Source organism: Chanodichthys erythropterus, chromosome 24 (assembly GCF_024489055.1).
Source record: "Chanodichthys erythropterus isolate Z2021 chromosome 24, ASM2448905v1, whole genome shotgun sequence".
Classification (NCBI taxonomy): domain Eukaryota; kingdom Metazoa; phylum Chordata; class Actinopteri; order Cypriniformes; family Xenocyprididae; genus Chanodichthys; species Chanodichthys erythropterus.
In genome coordinates this window covers 15,003,824-15,026,194 of record NC_090244.1, presented here as the reverse complement: position 1 = coordinate 15,026,194, position 22,371 = coordinate 15,003,824, and the positions used below count along the sequence as shown (strand labels likewise).

The 22,371-nt window shown below is 43.7% G+C and overlaps 1 protein-coding gene across 1 annotated transcript; it reads right to left on the bottom strand.

Moving 5' to 3' along the window:
- Nucleotides 1-404: 404 nt before the first annotated feature.
- Nucleotides 405-20,508, bottom strand: LOC137015631 (interferon-induced GTP-binding protein Mx3-like). Its single transcript, XM_067380680.1, has 14 exons — nt 20,296-20,508; nt 19,416-19,612; nt 17,635-17,757; nt 17,425-17,538; nt 5,432-5,586; nt 5,208-5,346; nt 4,900-5,098; nt 4,125-4,203; nt 3,907-4,029; nt 2,852-2,984; nt 2,591-2,734; nt 2,381-2,457; nt 2,063-2,272; nt 405-1,981 (listed from the first exon to the last, which is right to left on the bottom strand). The coding sequence occupies exons 1-14, from the start codon at nt 20,373-20,375 to the stop codon at nt 1,751-1,753; spliced, it is 2,004 nt and encodes a 667-aa protein (XP_067236781.1). The 5' UTR covers nt 20,376-20,508; the 3' UTR covers nt 405-1,750.
- Nucleotides 20,509-22,371: the final 1,863 nt, after the last annotated feature.

Sequence of the window (22,371 nt, the reverse complement as noted above, 5' to 3'; positions counted from 1 at the left end):
CCATTTCGTTTTTGTGAGTTATTGTTGGGTTTGTTTATTCTTACCTGTTTGGTGCTTTTTTGAGATATTGAAATGTTTATTTTGTTAGAAATAAATGATTACTTTGTCTCCTACTTCAATGGTTCCTAACCATGTTGATTTCATTTGGCATTACTAGATTTGATAAAATTAAGTGGAGACTTTAATGTTCATATGAATAGAGAGAATGACTCCAAAGCTAGACTGAATTTTTGTAGGCTATGCATTGTCTTAAGAGCTATACGTTTTGTTTAGGTAAATCGAACACCCGAGGTGTTTGGCCTGTAATGTCTGTACAATGTAGTGATGCAGATGTATTTTTTTGTATTTATTTCAACAAATGACAACCAAAATAAATCCCATAGAAGCTTTTGAATGGTTTTAAAGTGGCTGTGTGCAAGTTATGCTCATTCACAAGCCCAGTGAGAGTTATACTCGCAAATGAAATGTTAATTATTAAACTGAACAAAATACAAAAGTTACAAAAACACTCTATTTTATTGAGTGATAGGCAGTGGGTTCAATCAGTGACATTATTTGATTTGATATAAAACTTTTTCTCTCCTCAACCTGCTTCCCTTAGTGTTTTTACATGTAGAAAAGGCATTACAGCATCCAGTTTTTTTCCCTGAATTCAGATTCAGCATGAATTACCTACAATGGAGACATTTTTCACAATCACGACAAACTCAAAATTACTGCCCTAAACACTCTAGCAGAAAAGCAGCCCGATATAAACAAACCAGACTAGAACTCAATACGTTGTGACGGCAGCTTCACAAGTTTTCAATTCAGTAGAAAAATCGCTCCTCTTCATAACATAAGGATCACGTCCAACATATTTAGTGATTTTTTGCTTATATCTATCTTTTGAAATAGTGTCTAAACCGCTACAATACGGACTTTCCTCTAAGTCTTCCATTCTGTTTCTTTACTTCCTGCCCTCCAGCTAAATTTTCACGTTATCAGAACCACATAATTAGTTTTTTTTCTCACTCATTAGTTCCCCTGTTGATAAGGAGTTGATTTAATCACTGAATCTTTTTATGGTCTGTGAGAAAAAATAAAATTAGTTTCATAAGCCTGTTACACTATGATTAGACAGCAAAAGCAAATCTTCTGAGGAGGTAAAAGAGGCATTATCTAAACAGAGAACATTTTCAGGTGCTGTTCATACAAGGCATAAGACAAAAGCAACAGAATGAACTATGCTATTCAAAAATGAACTTCTTTATAATTGATGTTAAGGTAATTGCAAAAATTCCTATTCGCAATACAGATTTTCTAAAACAGCAACTATATATCTTGCAGTTCAAACATTGTGATTCTGTAAATTTGTGATTCTACAAATTTGTGTCTCGCAATTTTTACCTTTTTTCTGTATTTTTTTCTGTAGTTTCTTTACTTCCTGCCCTCCAGCTGAATTTTGCACATCATCAGAACCAGGTGATTATAAATAAGCTATTGATGCTGAACGTATGCAGCACTATAAAGGGTTTGAGATCACTGGTGAACTTTATGTTGTCTTGTTTTGATAAAATTTAAGTGAAAGTGAGCTTATAAAACATCATAAGATTAACATGTTTTTAGCATAAATTTAAGCTCCGTAAAACCATAAAAGTTTGCTACTGTATTTTTTATGGTAAAATACTGGCAACCACAGCTGCCGTGTTTTTTGTTTGTTTGTTTGTTTTTTTTACAATGTATTATATGTTTTTTCAGATAATATCCTCTAGTCAGTACAAAAAGTGCTAATTGCTTCCTGAGCAGTACTCAAACGTTTCAGGCGCGCTCGTAGTTCTTTGCGCCTTTTGCTGACATCAGAGTCCTCAAACAGGAGATCACGCACATCTGGCTTTTCCAGTAAACTCAACATGTCAGTATACAGGAGCTGAGTAGTCTCCTTCAGCATGAAAAAAGAGATCATCATGGGCAGTTGGTCAGCCATCCGCTGCACCACAATCTGAAAGGAAACAATGAGATACTAAGTTCCACACCACGAGCACTGCACTGTAATTTGTTAATGAAAACTAAGAAGATCTACCTCATAATACGCCTCCAGCATATTACTGTACTTGCACTTTTTGTCAAAGATTGGTAACTGATCTTCTGAAAATGTCTCATTTGTAATCTCATTCAAGATCTTCAAGTAGATGGGATCTTGAGTGTAGATCATGTTTTCCATTTCAAACTGCTCTTTGATCCTCATCTCTGTCTTTTCTTGCTGGGTTAACTGAATGTTGTTGATTTTATCCTATGTGTAAAATGGAAAAGTCAAACGATAAAGTACAGAGGAAAGAGATCTTGTTTTAACTGGATAAAAATTGGACAAGTTTTGCCACTAATTAAGAGCATTATTTACCTTAGTGTGGTTTTGAAGGACAGGCCAGTTCCGGAAACACCGACTCACCACATCAATGAATTGTGAGATGATGATTTCTTTGGAAGAAATACATAAAGTCAAGAAGATTGAAATTTGTCATTAAGTGTGATTTAAATCTTTTGTTTTTATAATCGAGGCTCTCCAAGATAACCTAAATAAGTCTTTAAACACAAAGATGTGTGATGGTACCTTTGACGGTATTGAGTAAGTCAATGGATGGCTCCTTAAGATTGGCCACATGTTTTTGCAAAATCATCTCAAACAGTCTGTAGCTACTGAAGCCGACCAGTTCCCTCCCTCTGTTATTCTGACTCAACTGTTTTGTATTGCTAACTTGTTAGGAAACAAATAGATTTCCTATGAAATTAAATGACTTTTTCATTTTCATCAGAACTCTAAGGAAAAACAACAGTAAATTTAAAGTTGTAGCATGTTTGGAAATATACTGACAGGATGTCTTTGTACTGTTAAGATGATCACTCCACTTCTTGAATTCAACACGAAGCTGGACATACAAATTTTCCTCACTCATCAGTTCCCCTGATGATAAGGAGTGGATTTGATCACTGAATCTTTTTATGGTCTGTGAGAAAAAATCAAATTTGTTTCATGAGCCTCTTAAGCTATCATTAGACAGCAAAAGCAAATCTTCTTAGGGGGTAAAAGAGAACATTTTCTGATGCTGTTCATACAAGGCATAAGACAAAAGCACAGTGATTTAAACAGAATGAACCACGCTTTGCAAAAATGAACTTTTTAATTGATGTTAAGGTAATTGCAAAAATTCTTACTCGCAATTCCGATTTCCGAATTCTGACTTTTTTGTCTCAAAATAGCATGTCTTGCCATTCAATACATCCGTTTATGCAAATATCATATGGCTTCAGTTTGTCATGAGAATCAAAGTGCCAGATGTAATTTGGTCCTTTTGCAAAATAGTTGCATCGATGGAGACATCAGGCTTTCCTGAATTCTACACCACCAGGATCTTGCGAGCTCAAAATTAAACAAACAAGTTCTTTTCTGATATGCAGTCTGTTTTCTTTACACTTTGCATGCATCCACCTGTATCCATGGAGCTGGCCTGATGCTTGGAGTTGATGCTGAATAAATACGATAATATCAATACTTGAGTATTCTTTTAGTCGGAACAGGATTCTGTGTCAAAATGCAAGAATGCAAACAATGTCTTTGTATTGAAGTCCAAGTTTAAAATAGATCTCTAGTAATTCATGCACATCCATCATGCTCTTGTTTTCTTGTTCTTCTTGAGCATGCAATATGTTACTTGTGCACACGTGAAAGTCTGTATATTTTTTTTAAATTTTTGCAAAGGTCCATTTAGGGGCTCCATAGGTTTATATCTCTTTTAAGGGGCAGCTAATTTTATGGACAAAAGGATCTGTCTTTATCACAAAATGCATATTAAGAAATGTTTTGGTACATAGGGTTACAGCAGCTTGGACCCCTAATCATAATGAAGATGTGACGACTTGAGATCCTACTTCAATGAGGAACAGTTTGGCTCCCTTAAGATCTTCTGGTGGTCCAGTCTCACACTCCTTGAGCTCATTCCTCACATCCCACAACAGATTTTTAATCTGCTCATTGAGCTGTGGCAGTGATTTCTGACAAAGATAGGTGAGACACAATTTGGTTATAGTCTCTGACTATAACCACCACAAAATTAATGACTTTTAGGTTGAGACATTTACAAACTTACTTTGATGTGATCAACAAGATTCTGAGTCAGCTTGACAGCAAGACATTTAATAGTCGCTTTATTCTCATTCAAGAGGCATCTGTAGAAAAGGGAAGGCACATAGTTTAGATGGGGCTTACTTCAGCTCATGTAGCCTACTGTATCTTGATAAACAGATAATGAAAAAATTGTAATGGACAAAATTAAAATTCTATCATTAATTATTCAACCTTGTGTCGTTCCAAACCTGCAAGACTTTTGTTCATCTATGGAACACAAAATAAGATATTTTTGATGAAATCTGAGCAATTTCTGTCCCTCCATTGACAGCTACGCAACTGACACTCTGACGCATCAAAAAGTTTTCATAAAGCGATTGTAAAACTAATCCATATGTGATTATAAGGCTAAATTAAGTTCATCAAAGTGATTGTGTCTCTTCAGAACATTTGGACTAAACTCATATGGATTTGTTTTACGATCTGAACTTTAAACTTTTCGAAGTGTCAAAGTGTCAGTTGCGTAGCTGTCTATGGAAGGACAGAAAGCTTTCAGATTTCATCAAAAAAATTGTCATTTGTGTTCCAAAGGTAAACAAAAGTCTTATGGGTTTCAAACAACATGAGGATGAGTAGAATTAATGAAAACATTTTTTTCCTTTTTGGGTGAACTATCCCTTTAAAGTTTATTTTACTTTTTGTTTTTACTTTATACCTCAAAACATATCAAAATGAATTTAAAATCACAAATGAATTCATGCTAAAAAGTTAAAATGATAATCTCCTTAGATTGTAACCTGAAATAGTCATGATTTTGGAAGAAATCTCTCTCCATTTGAGCTGCCTCCTCCAGAGGAATGTTCTCATTGATCTGCTGTTGTCCTCTACACTTCACCATGACATAACCTTTGCTGAGAGGAATCACTTTGTTGTGGACAATGTCCAGAATGTTCCCCTCTGTTCCCTTGTCTATGAGGTCTGGCTTGGTCAAAATGGCTGTGAGGATGAAAAAAATGTATTTTGTAAAAAGTGCATTTGATGATTTGATGTCCTCAAACATATTTGGCGAGATTATTAGATTTTGTGTGGATCATTGCTTCATTACCGACAGTTCTTTTGCCCTCAGGATCTACTTCTTGTGCCATTTTTAATGCTTCTGTTGTTGCGATGTCAGTGTTACAAGGGACCACTACCAGGTTTATAGTCTCTGGCTTCTCAACAAATTTCATAATCAGACGTTTGATCTGCAAGACATGAAAACATATGTGTTTTAAAACTGGATGTCTATAGTACAGAATGTGGGTTGCAAAATCGAATTATACTGCTCACCTGGTTTCCAATATCCTCTGGTTGTCCTTTAACTGGGACTCGTGCAATTCCAGGTAGATCGATCAGTGTGAGGTCACACACATCTGGTGACATGACCTCTAAAGTGATGAGCTCATCACATATTCCCACCCCTTTTCCTGCCAGTTCATTCTGGGCTGTAACACACACACTGCAAAATTAACTATGTTGTAAGAAAAAATATGTCCTTTAAAGCAGCGTGAATAACTACACCGATTCGTCTTAGAGTGAAGCTTCCCTTTAGCACATTCATTGACACAAATGGCCCTCCTCTAAAGAAGTTGAAATGATTCAACCAGTTCAAAAAATGCTGTCAATCAACTGCCAAAACTGATCTGTGCTGTGTATGAATACTTATCCACTTTCTCCATGAGAAATGCTGTACAAATGTCTGAAGTAGTCCCTTTTAGCAACTTATTAGCAACCGCCGTTTTAAGACACATTAAAGGTTTAAAAAATCACAAGTGGGTTATAACTGGTGTGTTCCCATTCAGTCGGTCACGTTCGACATACGTCGGACAGACCGACGAATAGGAATCTCGATAGAGAGGCCAATCTGCTTCGGGTGTAACTAAACAAGCCAATGCACATTGGCATGCAATCATATGCATCAGCTGCTCGCCTCGCAGCACGGGTATTTAATGACCAGCAGGTGCATTGCATCTTCAGCTTTTCGCTTCGGACCCAAACATATGTGTGTGTGTTTCTGCAAGCAAGTGTCTTCTAGACGAGTCCAGCTCTTCATACTGCTCTTTTTCTCGGTGCGGGCGGACAGCATAGCAGCGGGGTCAAGTCAAGATTAATTTTCTTTTTTGCTTTATTGAGCAAAGCTGTTACCAGTTGTAAAGGCTGTTTTCACGGCCGGTAACGGTGCACTCTTGAGCACTGAATAGATGTTTTCACAGCTGGTAAGTGCAACGTCTTCAAAGAGAGGAGAGCACATGACAGGCTGCACATAATCCCTGTCTGTGTTGCCGCGGCCATTCCTCTGCGTGCTTCAGCATTTTTAAAATCAACTCCCTGAAAGAACTTACACGAGTAGAGCTTGCATCTTCTTAAAGATGACGTTCTACTTGTGTGTTTCTGGATGGGGTCCCTTCCCGGGCCTGTAAGCACTAGTCGGATCTTACCGGCAAGGCTTACCAGGCTTCCGCCTTACACGCTATGGCGTTGTTGCAGGTCCATCAGGCTAAGGCACTGAAAAAGTCCACTTTTTTATAATTACTGTTGCACTAAAGTCCAAAAGTGAAGAATTTGTTATTTATTACTTGATTGTTCAAGCTACCTCACAGAAGTGCTCTGTTTGTTAACAGAGTTGTTGAATGTTAAAATAAGGTGAACTAAATAAAAAATAAGGAACATCCTGGATCTTTTTTTTCGCTCTTCTTTATTCTTTTTTTATGTATTATAGAAGTATCGGATCGGGACTCTGTATCGGTAGATACTCAAAATCAAATGACTTGGACTCGGACTCGAGGGCAAAAAAACCTGATCGGGATTTTGGATTCATTTTAATCGTAAGAATGTGCTTTAAATAATGATGTGCATTTTCTATGATTCGTGCATTTTTCATTAAGTTATGAGCACATGAAATCTACATATTTACCTACATATCGGTCCCGTTCTCTATGTCAGATGAGGTGACGTCGCCTGCGTCTGCGCAGTGCGACCTGATCAGCACCTGAAGTGAGACACAGGAAATAAATACTGCAAAATAATAATAATACAACTAAACGAGATAAAATAATGTTTTAACATTTCATCTCGTCTCGTTTTGGTTAATGAAAATGAATATTGCATTATACATTTAATTATAGTCATCGTCACATGACCAGCATTTACGTTGCGTCTCGTTTTTGTCACATGATAAAGGCTCGTTGACGACAATATATAGTCATAATTTTCGTTGACGAAAGCAACACTAGCCTACGGTCCCTTTGATCCCACTTGTACAGTCTCTGCGAGCCTGGTTAGCGCTCCCCAGTCCGTCTCGCTGGCTCATTCGGACCATCAGGCTCAGCTATGCGATTCAGTTCGCCTGGCATCCCAAGATGGGCGTGGCAACACAGTACGTTCTGAGTGGCAATCACTCTGGAATGCCGCCAAGCCTTCGGCCCATGGTCGGACCCCTTGTTTCTTCGGGCAGGAGTGCCCCTAGAGCAGGTGTTCCGGCATGCTGTGGTGTTCAAATATGCCTCTGCCACCGGCTGGGGTGCCACGTACAACGGGCATGCAGTATCAGGAGTTTGGACGGGCCCCCAACTGCATTGGCAAATCAACTGCCTCGAGTTGCTAGCAGTACACCTTGCCCTGAGCCGCCTGAAAGGGCCGTTACGGAGCAAGCATGTGCTGGTCCGCACGGACAACACTGTGACTGTTGCGTACATCAACTGTCAGTGTGGTCTACGCTCCCGTTGGCATGTCACAACTTGCCTGCCATCTCCTCCTTTGGAGTCAGAAGCATCTGAGGTTGCCCCTCCCTGGTGCATTCATCTGAGGAAAGACCTTTTTTCACAGAGACGGGGCACTCTTTGGCACCCGCGTCAGACCTCTGGAAACCCCATTTCTGGTCCCTGGACGTAAGTACCCCCCTGAGGTACTTAACACCATCACTTCGGCACGTGCACCTTCTACAAGACGTGCCTACGCCTTGAAGTGGAACCTGTTCGTCGAGTGGTGCTCTTCTCGCTGAAGACCCCGAAGATGTTCATGCTTTCATTCTTGCAGCAGGGGTTGGAGCGAAGGCTGCCGCAATTTCCGCATACCACGATCACACAGATGGCAAGTCTGTTGGTAAGCACGTGGTCGTCAGGTTCCTTAGGGAACGAGACGATTAAATCCTCCTCGACCCCCCTCCATACCCTCTTGGGACCTTTCTCTGGTGCTTAGAGCACTCCAGAATGCTCCCTTTGAGCCCTTGCAGTCAGCAGACTTAAAGATTCTGTCTATGAAGACTTTGCTGCTGGTTGCATTGGCCTCCCTCAAGAGGGTAGGGGACCTGCAGGCATTTTCAGTCAACAAATTGTGCCTAGAGTACTGGCCGCGTGACGGCCACGTGGTACTGAGATCCCGGCCTGGCTATGTGACCAAGGTTCCTACCACTCCCTTCAGGGACCAGGTAGTGAGTCTGCAAGCGCTGCCCCCAGAGGAGGCAGACCCAGCCCTGGATTTGCTCTGTCCAGTTTGCACTTTGTGATTGTACATAGACAGGACTCAAAGCTTTATGACCTCAGACCAGCTCTTTGTCTGTTACAGAGGCCAGCAGAAGGGAAAGGCTGTCTCCAAGCAGAGGATGGCCCACTGGATAGTGGATGTCATCGCCTTGGCTTACCATGCTCAAGGCGTGCCCTGCTTGCTCAGGTTGCATGTTCACCCCACGAGAGGTGTTGCATCCTCCTGGGCGCTGGAGCGTGGTGCCTCGCTGACAGACATTTGTAGAGCTGCGGGCTGGGTTACACCTAACACGTTCGCTAGATTCTATAGCCTTCGTGTCGAGCCGGTCTCCTCCTGTGTTCTCACATCAGGTCAGAGGCACGGAGAGGCCCTTGATTAGTGTTGGCTTGCTGTGCTTACATGCACTTTTACTCCAGAGAGTCACTACAAGGCAGACCCCGTTGACTCCTCCGATCTCCCTTCGGCAGCCGATGTGGCGGAGCGTCTGGCGCCAGGTCTAATACTCCGTTGCATCCTTGAGAACCGGGTTTAGGCTGGGTACCATATGTGTGGCCCTACAGGGATCCCATATGTCTAGTTCCATGGTTGCTCCTAAAGTAAGCCCATGTCTTTCCCTCTGGGAGTACCCACCTCTCACCCCAGTTCTTCCATATGTAGTACAGCCCTACGGGGTTAGTCCATATGTACTTCTCCACATAACTCCTTCGGGGAAGGATGTGGCTCCGCAGCATTCCTTTCCAGTGAAAGGGTACGCTTTCCCAGTTTTATCCAATAGTCACACTGAGTGGGTTGTGGGGAACAGCAGTGATCGACACTCTCTGTGTTAGCCATGTCCCACCGTCCTTAGGCAAGGGGGTTCAGGGTAGCTCCTGTGGCGCTTTGGTAGGGATTCCTATTCGTCAGTCTGTCTGACATACGTCGAAGGTGACAGACTGAATGGGAGCATCTTGGTTACATAGGTAACCCTCGTTCCCTGAAGGAGGGAATGGAGACGTATGTCCCGTCGCCACAGTCGCTGTACCCCACTGATGCTGCCACCTAACCTGTTCGGCTCCTCAGCGAAAACCTGAAGATGCAACACACCTGCTGCTCATTAAATACCTGTGCTGCGAGGCGAGCAGCTGATGCATATGATTGCATGCCAATGTGCATTGGCTCGTTTAGTTACACTCAAAGCAGATTGGCCTCTCTAGCGAGATTCCTATTCGTCGGTCTGTCCGATGTACGTCTCCGTTCCCTCCTTCAGGGAATGAGGGTTACCTATGTAACCGAAACATTTATGTCATAGATCAAACCGTGAAAATATTTTGAGGTTTTGTTCACCACAGACCTTATTTCAGGCGATTTAGCAAAAACCCATTAAAAAAAACCCCATAGACTTTAGGACGATGGAACCGGAAGTCTTCAAATGTTAACTCGCTTCCGGGTTTTGAGTACAAAAACATGTTATTCCTGAGGCACTCTATACAGTTCACTTGAAGGAGTGAATGAAAACGAGTGAGTAAATCTGGACACTGAAGAAGGGCTGCCACTTTTGCATAGTTTGTCCTTGCTGTTTAATAATCATTTGAAATTTAGCAAACTGGCAGCTCCAGTTGTAAGATGAAAGGATTTATCTTGAATTCTGTCATGGAAATTATGTATAAACCTTAGATAAACAATTTAATAATCAATTAAAAATTTATTTTTCCTGTATTGTATGCTGTACACCACGGACGACTGGTTTGTAAAATCAGTGAATGGATGGATGGAAGATTCAGCTGCGGGCGTCATCTTCTGGCGAGACGTGAGAATTCATTCTGCGTACGACTCTCATTGTGCATGAGCATACATACACTCGTTACTGAGGTGCATTGTGAGACTAAATGAATCTTTTTTGCGTTTCCTCAAATAGTGCCCTATTTAAGGGTATAGGGGGTGATTTTGGACATGGCAAATGTGTTGATGTAATTTTAACTGAAACAGGAAGACAGGGCGGGACATATCAAACAGCTCCATAAATGTAGAACATTGTAAATGTGAGAACAAGTAACCGATTTTAGCCGCAGCTTCAGCGTCTATTTATAATGTATGGGGACGCTTAGATTCTAGAGAGCATTTATTTGGACAGAAGATCTGATGAGAAGCTGAAGTCCACAGTGATGTGATGATAATCCTTTGATCCATTTCAGCAGAACTGAGAGACTGTAGGTTTGGAATGCTTATATCTCCTAAATGCAAATTTTGTCATTGTTTTGGAACACTCCAGCTTATTCAGAACCTTAAGGTTACATATTCATACTAAAAGCTAAAAAACTTACATTTTTGGTTTCAGGGGTACTGTGTATTTCTCACTGTTAGTTTAACAACATGGTAATGACAATATGAAACAATTAAAGATGGCTGCCAAGTGAAATGACTTATCCATACCATTTTGACTTTGCTTGATGTTTTGCTATTATTCTCAAGCACTGACACATTCACTAAGCTGAACAGCAAATCAGTGTTCTCTCTCTCACCGACGGCCTGACGCCGATTCTACATGCTGAGTCATGCAAACTCCCACTGACGTGAACCCGACGAGAGCCGCCTTGTGGACTCCACCGGAAAAACTAGCCCAACAGACGCTCACTGACAGCCCGACACTGGCCAACAGCCAATTGATAACTTGGTGTGTCCCTGCCTTTAAAGGGACTTTGAAGACATTCTATTCTGAGCTCTGAAATATGCGTTTCTATGGCAACACTTTACTTTTGTTTTGGCGCACAAAATGTATTCTCGTCACTTCATAACATTAAAGGAACACTCCACTTTTTTTGAAAATAGGCTCATTTTCCAACTCCCCTAGAGTTAAACAGTTGAGTTTTACCGTTTTCAAATCCATTCAGCTGATCTCCGGGTCTGGCGGTACCACTTTTTGCATAGCTTAGCATAGTTCATTGAATCTGATGAGACCGTTAGCATCTCTATTTAAAACTTGACTCTTCTGTAGTTACATCATGTACTAAGACCGACTGAATGGCTCCACCTGGTAGGGGGAGACTCATCTGACAGGTGACAGCAGAGCTGGCTCTGCTAAGGGAAAGACACGGACTCAGCCCGTAGGGAGTTTTAAACCGTGGATAATTACACATATGGAACCGCTCACGTAGAGGGGTCACGACATATGGGCCCCAGCCAACAGACAGCGTCAGCGACGGATGTAGGCCTGGCATCAGACACTCCGCAATGTCCGAGCCGAAGGGGGAGGCGGAGGAACTCGACAGGGTTCGCCAAGCGGGGAACACGACTGGAGTGAAAGTATGCACGTATCCGGCCAGTGGCGGGAATGGCATTGCAAGCCGACACTTAGAGCGGGTACAACACGTCTACCGACTAGTGGATGCGAGTACACGTGACGATACCGGCTCTACACGTAGGCTATAAAACCTAGCGAACGTGTTTGGTGTCGCCCAGCCCGCAGCTCTACAGATATCTGTCAGCGAGGCGCCATGAGCCAGCGCCCAGGAAGAGGCCACCCCTCTGGTGGAGTGGGCTCTCAACCCGAGCGGGCAAGGCACGCCCTGGGATTCGTACGCCAGGGCGATGGCATCCACTATCCAGTGGGCCATCCTCTGCTTGGAGACAGCCTTTCCCTTCTGCTGGCCTCCGTAACAGACGAAAAGCTGATCTGAGGTCCTGAAGCTTCGCGTTCTGTCCACGTAAACGCGCAGAGCGCGGACGGGACAGAGCAAAGCTAGGGCTGGGTCTGCCTCCTCCGAGGGCAGCGCTTGCAGGTTCACTACCTGATCTCTGAAGGGAGTGGTAGGAACCTTGGGCACGTATCCAGGCCGGGGTCTCTGGATGACGTGAGAATCACCAGGCCCGAATTCTAGGCACGTTTCGTCGAACGAAAATGCATGCAGATCCCCTACCCTCTTCAGGGAAGCCAATGCAACCAGAAGAACCGTCTTAAGAGACATTAGTTTCAGGTCGACTGATTGCAAAGGCTCAAAGGGATGACCCCGGAGAGCTGTGAGAACCAGGGTCAGATCCCAAGAGGGTACGGAGGAAGGGCGAGGAAGATTCAGTCTCCTGGCCTCCCTCAGGAACCTGACGATCAGATCGTGTTTCCCCAGGGACTTACCCTCAACTGTGTGGTGATGTGCGGCGATAGCGGCAACATACACCTTCAGGGTGGAGGGAGACAGCCTTCGCTCCAACCGTTCTTGCAGGAAGGAAAGCACGGATCCGACCGAACATGATCGGGGGTCCTCTCGGCGAGAGGCACACCATTCGACGAACAGGTTCCACTTCAACGCGTAGAGACTCCTAGTGGAAGGAGCTCTAGCGGAAGTGATGGTGTCTACGACCGCTTGCGGGAGATCACTCAGAACCTCCGCATCCCGTCCAGGGACCACACGTGGAGGTTCCATAGATTGGGACGCGGGTGCCACAGGGTGCCCCGTCTCTGAGTCAGGAGGTCCTTCCTCAGAGGAATCGGCCAGGGAGGGGCTGTCGCGAGGAGAATGAGGTCTGAGAACCAGGTCCGAGTGGGCCAGTACGGAGCCACTAACAGAACCTGCTCCCCGTCCTCCCTGACCTTGCACAGGAGTTGTGCAAGAAGGCTCACTGGGGGAAACGCATATTTGCGCAGACCCGGGGGCCAGCTGTGTGCCAGGGCATCCGTGCCGAGCGTGCCGCCGGTCAGGGAATAAAACCACTGGCAGTGAGCAGTTTCTGGGGAGGCAAACAGGTCTACCTGGGCCTCGCCGAAATGCTGCCAATTCAGCTGGACCGCCTGGGGGTGGAGCCGCCACTTGCCCGCAAGTGGAGGCTGCCGTGACAGCTCGTCGGCTGCACGGTTGAGCACACCTGGGACATGAGTGGCCCGAAGGGACCTCAGATACTTCTGACTCCACAACAAGAGATGGCGGGCGAGTTGCGACATGCGACGGGAGCGTAGACCACCTTGACGGTTGATGTATGCAACGGCCGCAGTGCTGTCTGAGCGGACTAGAACGTGCTTGCCTGACAACAGCTTCTTGAAGCGGGCCAGCGCAAGACGTACCGCTAGCAACTCGAGGCAATTGATATGCCAATGCAGCTGAGGCCCCGTCCAAAGACCTGCCACTGCATGCCCGTTGTACGTGGCCCCCCATCCCGTGGCAGAGGCATCTGTGGAGACCACAGCATGCCTGGACACTTGTTCGAGGGGTACTCCGGCCCGCAGGAACGCAGGGTCCGACCACCAGACAAGGATGCGACAGCAGCTCGGTGTCACGGGGACACAGAGCGTGCCGCACTGCCACGCCCATCTCGGGACCCGGCCGTGGAGCCAGTGTTGAAGCGGTCTCATATGAAGCAATCCGAGCGGCGTGACCGCGGCTGCAGATGCCATATGCCATAATCTTTCAGTGGAGCCGCTGTCCTGCGCTTGTGCGAGCTCAGGCAGTTCAACACCGACTGGACGCGCGCCTCGGTGAGACGCGCAGTCCATGCGACCGAGTCTAGCTCGAGACCGAGATAAGAGATCCTCTGCCCGGGGGCGAGTTTGCTCTTGTCCCAGTTGACCCGAAGACCCAACCGGCTGAGGTGAGCTAAAACCATGTCCCTGTGTTCGCACAACTGCTCTCGCAAGCTGGCCAGGATCAGCCAGTCGTTGAGATAGTTGAGAATACGAACGCCCTGTTCCTTGAAGGGAACAATGGCCACCTCCGCAACCTTCGTAAAGACGCGGGCTGACAGGGCCAGCCCGAAGGGTAGGACTTTGTACTGATATGCCCGACCCTCGAACGCAAACCGGAGGAAGGGTCTGTGTCGAGGCAGAATCGAGACATGAAAGTACGCGTCCTTCAGGTCTATTGCTGCAAACCAATCCCGGGGACGGACGCATTCGAAAATACGCTTCTGCGTGAGCATCTTGAACGGCATCCTGTGAAGATACCGGTTCAGGACGCGCAGATCCAGGATTGGCCGTAGCCCACCGCCCTTTTTCGGTACAATGAAGTAGGGGCTGTAGAACCCCGACTTCATATCGGCTGGAGGGACCGGCTCGATTGCATCCTCCGTCCAGTAGGACAGCAATCTCCGCCCGGAGAACAGGTGCACTGTCCAACGACACTTGAGTGAAGTGGACACCCCTGAAAACCGGGGGACGCCGGGCGAACTGAATCGCATAGCCGAGTCTGATGGTGCGAATGAGCCAGCGGGACGGGCTGGGAAGCGTGATCCACGCCTCCAGACTCCGAGCCAGCGGGACCAAAGGCACCACAGACGCACCGGGGGTGGGGCAGCAAGGCAGAGAGGGACCCGACTCGGACAGCATGGGAGCGGCCCGGAGTGAGGTCGGACTCTGCGAGGCAGCAGTGCGAATGGGAGACGGCGCACGGGACGCGGTCTGCGCCATCACACTGCCGCCTACTGGCGGAATGGGAGGGGGTTGCGAGTGGCGAGGCGGGGCCTGGCACACTGGCAGACGCGCCCTCTTGTGACCTGGAGTTTGAGGAAACTGCTCTTTTTGTGACAAAGTGGGTACCGCTGGACTCCAGAGAGCCAGTGGCGGTAGATGGACAGACGCCACAAAATCCCCCCGGCCCTCCTCCGGGGGTGGGAGAGCAGATGGAATACTCTCCCGAAGAGCAGGAACCTTTCCATCCAGGTCGCCCGTCTCAGGGCCGAGTTTTCCTCGACCGCTTGCCACCTGGCTTGGCAGAGATGGGCTGGGCACCACGTCCGCGACCGGCACCCTGCTGTTTGGCTGGTGTTGGCTGCTGCTTTGCCGACTTAGCAGGGGCGGAGGAAGACGCAGGCGGGCGCCCTCGGCGACGAGCGGGCTGAGGCTGAGCCACGGGCGGCTGGGTGGAGGCAGCAGCGGACCGCCGTGGCATGACATGTCTGATAGCCTCAGCCTGCTTCTGTGCAGCGGAGAACTGTTGGGCACAGCTCTCCACCGTGCCAGCCAGCAGCCGTTGGACACAACTGCATCGCAACAGACCGCTCGACTGGCGGGATCCTCGCGTATCCCCTGGCTTCCCCACCGTCCAGGGAGGTGAAGGCGGACGAGGGACCAGGCCTTGTACGAGCCCTATACGGAGCTTGCCAAGACCGAGTCACCTCATCGTGTACTTCCGGGAAGAAAGGCATTGGGGCGGGATGCTGTGTTTGACTAGCGCGACCCCCCCCAAGTACCAATCGTCCAGCCGAGATGGGCCGGGACAGGGTGGAGGGTTCCACTCAAGCCCGACGCACAAGGCGGCCCGGGAGAGCACAGCCGTGAGCTCGGGACCCAATTCGGGCAACGCTACCGTCCCGGGCGGCAGCGCGTCCGGATCTTCCTCCCCCGAGGACTCAGGCTCACCTTCCGATGCAGATATCGACATCCGATCCTCCGCCGGCACACCAAAGGTAACGGCTGGACAGTCCGTAGAGGGCCCAGCGGAAACCAACGCTGGCACGATGGGTTGCGGTGCTGATGAGGCGGCAGGGGCCCGGGGAGCGTTTCCGCTCGGCGGGGAAGCCCTGACCGTAATCCTCAGGTCACCCCTCCTATACACCGCCGAACCGTCATTCCGGCCCGGGCCGGAAAAAACGGTCGAACGGGGCATAGGGGAGGGGACCCCCGCTTCCTGAGACTTCAGGAAGGAGAGTCTCGACCTCAGCACCGCGATAGTCATGTTCCCGCAATAGGAACATGAACCATCCACAAAAGCTGCTTCAGCGTGCTGAATGCCCAAACACGAAATGCAACGATTGTGCCCATCAGCAGGGACCAGGGAACGACCGCACCCATTAATGCACAGACGAAATTACATACTGTCAGGGTTCGTCTGTAAAGCTCTTTTAGAAGGGGAAAACAGTCAACTCGCTCGTGCCGAAGCACACAGGGAGTGACGCGATGTGCCAGGTACACCACTCCCTGGACACACCGAGGAACCGGCCCAAATCGCAACACACACTTCACTCTTAGGCGTGTGCTGTGAAAACAGCAGTTGAGAGCTATAGCTCGGATCCTCGGGAGCTCGCGACCTCGCTGTAGCACCGTCACACCGGCACACACGGCTTGCTGTGAATCCTCTTCGAGGCAGTTTAGTTCACACAAAACAGTCTTCTTAAACAGGACACCACTGAATGGCTCCGAAGCGAAAGACAGAGTGCGATTGCATCTGCTTCCTATTTATATACACCTGTCGGAGGCGGTGCGCATTATGCAAATATCGCACGCCAATTCCATTGGCTTGTTTTAGTTTACACGAAGCTGATAGGGCTCTCTAAGCGATATCCCAATTCGTCAGTCACTACTGACGTACGTCGAACGTGACCGACTGAAAGGGAACCCATATATCCCTACCATATATGACTACTTTAAATGGTATATCGATTCATTCCATTATATCTTTCATAATATAGTTGAGATTCATCTTTGGTTAAAAAAAATCCTGAAGCCTAAAAATTGATTGGTAATTTAAAAAAATAAAATCCCATTGTTTTTGCCTATACATGTCATTTCATGTCATTTTATTGTTTAAACAACTTAGTCCTAGTGTCCACCAAAAAAGGACATAGCATAACATATGAATAAATTATAATAATAATAAAAAAAATTTAATTTGTTTCTTGTGCTCTAAACAATATGAAGATGTGAAAAAATACTAAATTCAAAAAAAAAAAAAAAAAATTCTGGGTCTCAGGAGGATATATTTGTTTACTGTAAGTTGTAACGAGTGTTTTCTGTGTAATTCCCCATGTATGTTGATGATAATGCAAGGAAAAAAGAGAGAGTTTATGGATAATATTTGAATGCACACTTGCATTGTGAAGCGTTACAATGACCTTACACTAACCTGCTTTAACATGTTCTTCAACTTCTGAAGGATCCTGAAATTCAAATTTCTTCTTATCATAAGCTGAACGTGCCGTCCTTCCACTCACCCGTTGGCCAGAAATGTTAGGAGGACCTGCAACATTATTTGGTTTACTGTAAATCCAGCTGTAAAATGTATAATTTAGAGCCACTTGCACCTTGCCACTTCAAACAATATTAGGCTACTAACCAGCAACAAGTATGGAATCCACAAATTCAATTCTCTTCTTACGGTAGGATAGAACAGCCTTCCATCTGACTCCACCTGTTACCTTCTTCAGCCTCAGCTCTAGTGGACATCTGGTGACAATTCCTATAGCAAACACAGTTCAGTTAATAACCAAGAAAACTGACACTGGAATATTATGTTACAAATAAAATATATACAAAAAACAGTGCATATGCTGACAAAAGTAATTATTCTTTAATTATTTTGCCCCATTCACACCATGGACGATAACGATGAAGATACTGTTTGTAAGAAATGTTGTATTTAAATAAATAGCAGAATTCAAACCACAACTATAACAATTATGGCACGGACATAGAACATACATCATAGGAATCAATTTCAGAAAAAAAAAATTTCCCCAGCTGACAAACTAAAAAATCATTGACAGCCAATAAGAATCCATCCTGCTTTAAACGTGCCATAGAATTGAAAATTGTATTCACCTTAGTATAGTTAAATAATAAGAGTTCTGTACATGGAAATGAAATACTCTGAGCCTCAAACACCATTGTTTCCTCCTTTATATGTAAATCTTGTGTGACCACAGAAAAAAAGGGCGAATCCCAACATAACATTACGTAACAGTCTGAATCATTATTATTTACGCCCCCAAAATTTGCATGCCCATGTTCAAGGCAAGGCAGTATTAACGTTGTGGAGCTGCACAGCTGAATCATCAGAAGTTCTGCATTTATTGTGAAGAAGATGGAGCGATAATAACTGACATGATCCATGATATCATGATATATTTAGTGATATTTGTAAATTGTCTTTCTAAATGTTTTGTTAGCATTTTGTTAATGTACTGTTAAATGTGGTTAAAGTTACCATTGTTTCTTACTGTATTCAGAGACCAGAGCCATGTCATTATTTTCATTTTTAAAAGCATGTAGTCTGTATAATTCATAAACGCATCTTCATTCTTATTGAGTCTCTCCAACAGTATGTAGTTTTAGCCACGTTAGCCGTGCAGCACGCTATCAAACACTATCAAACATCCACAAAATACATGCATGTGATCTGATATGCTGCATCATGAACAGTTTGTAATGGTCCATTTTGAGAGTTATATTTTTTGTGTGAACTTCTGTATTATTTATGCAATGTATTATGGAGTCGAGCTTGGGGGCGAGCATGAGCTTATTTGCATTTAAAGGTACAGCACCAAATCAGCACATTTTTCTCCCACCCCAAAATATCCAGTTAAAACATGGTATAATAAAAAATCTATGGGGTATTTTGAGCTGAAACTTCACAGACACATTCTGAGGACACCTTAGACTTATATTACATCTTGTGAAATGGCCATTCTATGGCATCTTTTAGAGCTTGTGCATTTAAAGTGGCAGAGACATTACTGCAAGTTTAGAATAAATTAAACAATATCGTCCAATGGTGTGGACGCTAATATAGTTATTATTTTAGTTATCTTTTATGGTTCATGGTGAGAATGGGCCTTTATAATTCAATTTGAACACACACTCTGTAGCCACTTTACCTCTACACCTGCTTGTTGATGCAAATATCTGATTAGCCAATCTGATGAAATATTGATTTAAGTGGTTTGTTGCTGCCAGACTTGAATTTAATGATCCATCCTACCTTGTGTCAACATTGCAGGTTGTAGAGGTTGTTCAAGAAGTACAATAGAGCAATACTGAAGGGTGTGGGCTACCTACAAATGGTCACTGAGTGTATATAAATATCCAATAGCAAAGGAGAGTAAAATCAGTCCTCACCACTTCCTCTTGGTAATGCAACTCCAGAAAGCGCTTCCAACACAGAGCTTTTTCCAGAACTCTGGTCTCCGATCACTGCAATAGTTGGTAATGCCAAGTCCTTCTGAATGCCAACTGACCGCAGAGTGTCGATCAGATCAATGTAAGGACGAATGCTCTCCTCTAAATGACTGTGAACCTCTCCCTTCATTTCCTCACTGTAAAGATAAAAATATACATTTGTATATAAAAAAAATATATACTTTTATTTAGGTTTTGGGCATTAAGCTTAATGCTACATATTTTTTTTTCTTCAAAAATATCCAAAAATCAAAAACCGTAGGTAAGGGAACATTGTTATATTGGTAATAATCTAGTGGTCGTCTGAGGGCACTATGCCATTTGTAATATCTGATTGCAAAATGCTGCTAGGACAAGAGAATTTCAGTACTAAAAATAATACATACATAAAATATTGTACAACGTTTTTATTATTGTTTATACATTACTAATCTGTTTATTATCATTTGGAACTTTTTAATTTGAACAATTATGAACATAAGCATGAAAAAACAAATTAGTATTTATTGTGTTAATATACCATCAGTTAAACCACAAACCTGGCGTGGACATATGTATAATTACAATATAAAGTTATCATAATTGTTATTGTTATTAATAATATTTATTCTGATTTAAAGCAGTATAAAATAAAAGTACATAAATATACCTCTCCTTTATAATAATCTTAAGTTATAACCCTACCCTTCTAAACTTGCATTGTATATCTAGATAACAAGACATAGGCGTATAAAAGCATATAAAATTATTTAAAAAAAAAAAAACCCAATTTACTAATAATTCAGCTTATTTAATAATAAGCTAAATAAAATATACTAACCTTTCGTTTTGAGAACTGTCACTATCTTTATCATCATCAGCACTTCGACCTGAAGATGAGAATAAAGAAAAAATAGACATTTTCTGGATAAACAAGGAAAAAATTAAAAAGTCCTAAGAAAAGAAGATGCCTCTTATAAATTGTATAATTTAGGTTTCAACCAAATAGAGCGTTTGTGGTGATGCTGAGGAGAAATCAAGAAGAGCTCTGTATTTTCTCAATTTTAGACTGAATTTATAGTGAAACACACCCATGACAAGAAAGCACATGCATGCACACAAGTGGAACATGTGACAGAGAGATTACAACACTTAAATTAAAAAAAAAAAAAAAAAAAAAAAAAAAAATAAGATAAATGGTTCCATAAAGAACCTTTAACCTCCATGAAACATTACCTTTGCACAAAAGGTGTCATAGTAAATGATTAAAAAGACACTTTTGCTATGTCTGACTAATTGCATGAGTATATTGCATGTATATTTGATCATTGGATGTTGGGTGAGAAAATGTTCCCTTGTTTCCATAGCGCTTGCGCTCCCGTGGCGTCTGTCATTGCTATGCAACCATGAACTGCGCTCTCAGTGATGAGGAATGTTTTTGAAATGAAAAATAAAAACCCGCCCTGTTCAGCTGAGCTTTCGATGTTTTGTTACGGATAGGCCGACTTTTTACTTTCAAATTAACGGCAATTGCTTGAATGGTGGGTTACTCTTACTGAAAAACACTCGTCAAAACGGACATTTTGGCATAATTTGTGTGTGTTATGGTTCGTTAAGAGCAGAAGAGATCTCGATACTGGCGCGCGCGCGCGAAACCGGTGTTGCAACTGAACATATGTAACACCGACTACCAAACCACATTAATCCATAAATATGATCTTTAGACCAGAAAACAATGCAGGGAGTAACCACACATGAATGCACCCTGTTTTAAAAGCTGATGGACTTTGGATGGCTTGCTGTTTAAAAAAGGAAAAAGATTCTAACAATGTAATAAACAAGGTAGACAAACAGTTCTGACGTTCTGACCCACATTTCAAGTTTAATTATTAAGAATGTAATGGAATGTCGTGCTGTGTAATCTATTAGCAATTTAAAAACAGTTCTGAACTTTTCTTTTGGAGAAATTCCTTTTGTTGTTGTTAGTATTATTGACTTTTATTGCTAACATGATACATTAGATTGACAAGACTAATGCAGTATGTGACTAATGTTCAGCAAAATTAGGTTTATACAAATTTATGTTATCACAACACTGAAAAACCTCACCACTGTATTTATTTTAGTGAAGTGAATCGAATTTCACAGGAAATGCTCTCAATTTACAGTAAAATGTATAATAAGGTCATGTAATTTCAATGACTTACTCATAACTACTTCACTTGTTTCATTACTGGATGAATAAATGATTTTGAACAAATCTTTTGAATTAATCATTCAATGTCAAATGCATTTTATGTCACTTTGGTGCCTCCTAGTGTCGTAATGATGTAATCGATACAACTGTTATTTGAAGTTAGTCTTAAAATCTGATTTGATCTTTTTGAATCGGGATCACGATCTGTAGACACATTGATGTGGATGTGTCACGTTAAATCATTTCAGTGGGCTTAAACAGATCGCCCTTTACAGCAGATTTAGTTCAAAGACAACTGACAGTTGTGACCTAAATGTGATTTTCAGTTACAATAATTCATCCTAAAAGTCAACATTAGTAGGCTGACTTACTTTTCACCATCAGTCGTGCGCACACTCGAGGATCCCCAGTTCTTGGCTAATTTTCAGATTTGTAAATTCAGTTCACTGGAGAGTCGCTCTGAATAGATCATTGAATCAGTGATTTGTTGACTCGAGAATAGATGCAATACGATCAGTCCAATTCGCGAATGAATTGTTGAAGTGATTTGTGAACCGATTTAACAGGATGATTGAAAAGAATCAGTTTGTGCACGAATCAGACACCACTTTTGAGAAACAGTTGAAGACAATCAGGCCAATCACCATCTCAACGGTGAAGATTTTACAACATGTTGGAAGTCCTGTTTGCTAGCATGAGTCAAAGGAGCCAAACCCCTTG